The 1,370-nt window shown below is 38.3% G+C and overlaps 1 protein-coding gene across 1 annotated transcript in view; it reads right to left on the bottom strand.

Moving 5' to 3' along the window:
* LOC103610117 (thioredoxin reductase 3-like) overlaps nt 1–897 on the bottom strand; it is a gene marked incomplete at its 5' end in the record, with an annotated part of 35,011 nt that extends 34,114 nt beyond the window's left edge. Inside the window, 2 exons of the mRNA XM_008594353.1 lie at nt 136–292; nt 815–897. Coding sequence (XP_008592575.1) covers nt 136–292; nt 815–897 — 240 coding nt within the window. The remainder of the gene's footprint in view (nt 1–135; nt 293–814) is intronic.
* Nucleotides 898–1,370: the final 473 nt, after the last annotated feature.

Here is a 1,370-nt window from a genome sequence, read left to right as displayed (position 1 = left end):
TAGTAAGTCAACTTCAAATTATATCTCTGAGGAAAACTTTACTTGGAAAATTGCACACAAGTGTTATTTGTATTGATTTTTTAAATCATGATTTTGATCAAGAAATTATCTCAAAAACAACAGTGCAAAACTTACCTTTTCTAAAGAGCCTCCAAAAAGTCTTCGAGCTAGCAGCCGGCCTGCCTGTATAGCTACAGGAGTGAGCTCTGGTTTACCCTCCAAAACATCCCCAACAGCATAGACATAGGGCACACTGGTCTGTTCCACATCATTTACTGGTATTTTGCCACTCCTATTAGTTTTTGAAGAGGAAAAGAAATATATTGTGACTAACTCTGTACTACTGGAAGACTTAACACTCCTCCAAAAGACTACACACAGAGAGAAGAGACCTCCCTCTAGGAACTTGTCACCTCAAGTTATCGATTATCCATGAGATCAATGGCTTAATATAGCAAAGGCTTAAGTTGCTCCAGAGGAGAACATCTGTCTGCAAAGACCATGTATGCTTCTTGGGTACCTGGGATTTCTCCAGGCTTCCCTGACAGTCACACTCAGAGCTTTGGAGTTTTGGAGTTTTTCTCCTTGCTGGACCAAGTACACAGAAATTCAGTCTAACTTACACTATTGAATGCATGAGCTCTTTAAGGCACACAATAAGAGTTACTGATTAAATAATGAAGAAATTGATAATACAGAGCTAGCACAGTACTTATGGTAAGATAAATTTAAATTAAATGAGAATTTCTAAGCAATAATCTGCACAAAACTTTGCTTTGTGCATCAACAGTGCGATGATCCCACATACACTTACTTCTCATTGATTTTGACACCAATCTTCTCCAAGCCTAGTTTCCTTGTACAGGAGTCACGACCAATTGCTATCAAAACCTGTATTTAAAGAGAGACCAAAAACAAATTATCTACATAAACGAGGAAACATCACTACAGATCATTCAGACATTAAAAGGATAGTAACAAAATGTTAGGAACAACCTATGCCAGTAAATTTGACAGTCTAGGTGAAACAGATTCCATGAAAGATAATTTACCAAACTTATACACAGAATTCTGAATAAGCCTANTGACCTTCCAGAGAAGTCCTTTCCTTCCTCAATTTTAAATTATGCATCCTACAAAGCCCATCCCAAATAATTGATTAAAGAATATTAAAAGTGAAAATCATCTGTAGAAATCATCTGATTTGCACCCTTGGCTTTGTAGATGACGAAATGACTTGACCAAGTTCACACACCAAGTAGGCAGTAAAGCCAGGGCCAGGGCTTGACCCATGTTGAGGGCTCCTCCTGCTCACTACAGCACAACAGTCCACTTATGAAGCCCTTCCCTATTCCTTCAGTCAGAGTTAA

The sequence above is a fragment of the Galeopterus variegatus genome, unplaced genomic scaffold (genome assembly GCF_000696425.1).
Source record: "Galeopterus variegatus unplaced genomic scaffold, G_variegatus-3.0.2 Scaffold10624, whole genome shotgun sequence".
Taxonomy (NCBI): domain Eukaryota; kingdom Metazoa; phylum Chordata; class Mammalia; order Dermoptera; family Cynocephalidae; genus Galeopterus; species Galeopterus variegatus.
Note: the sequence above shows the minus strand (reverse complement) of the source record. Positions and strands in the feature narration are given on the sequence as shown.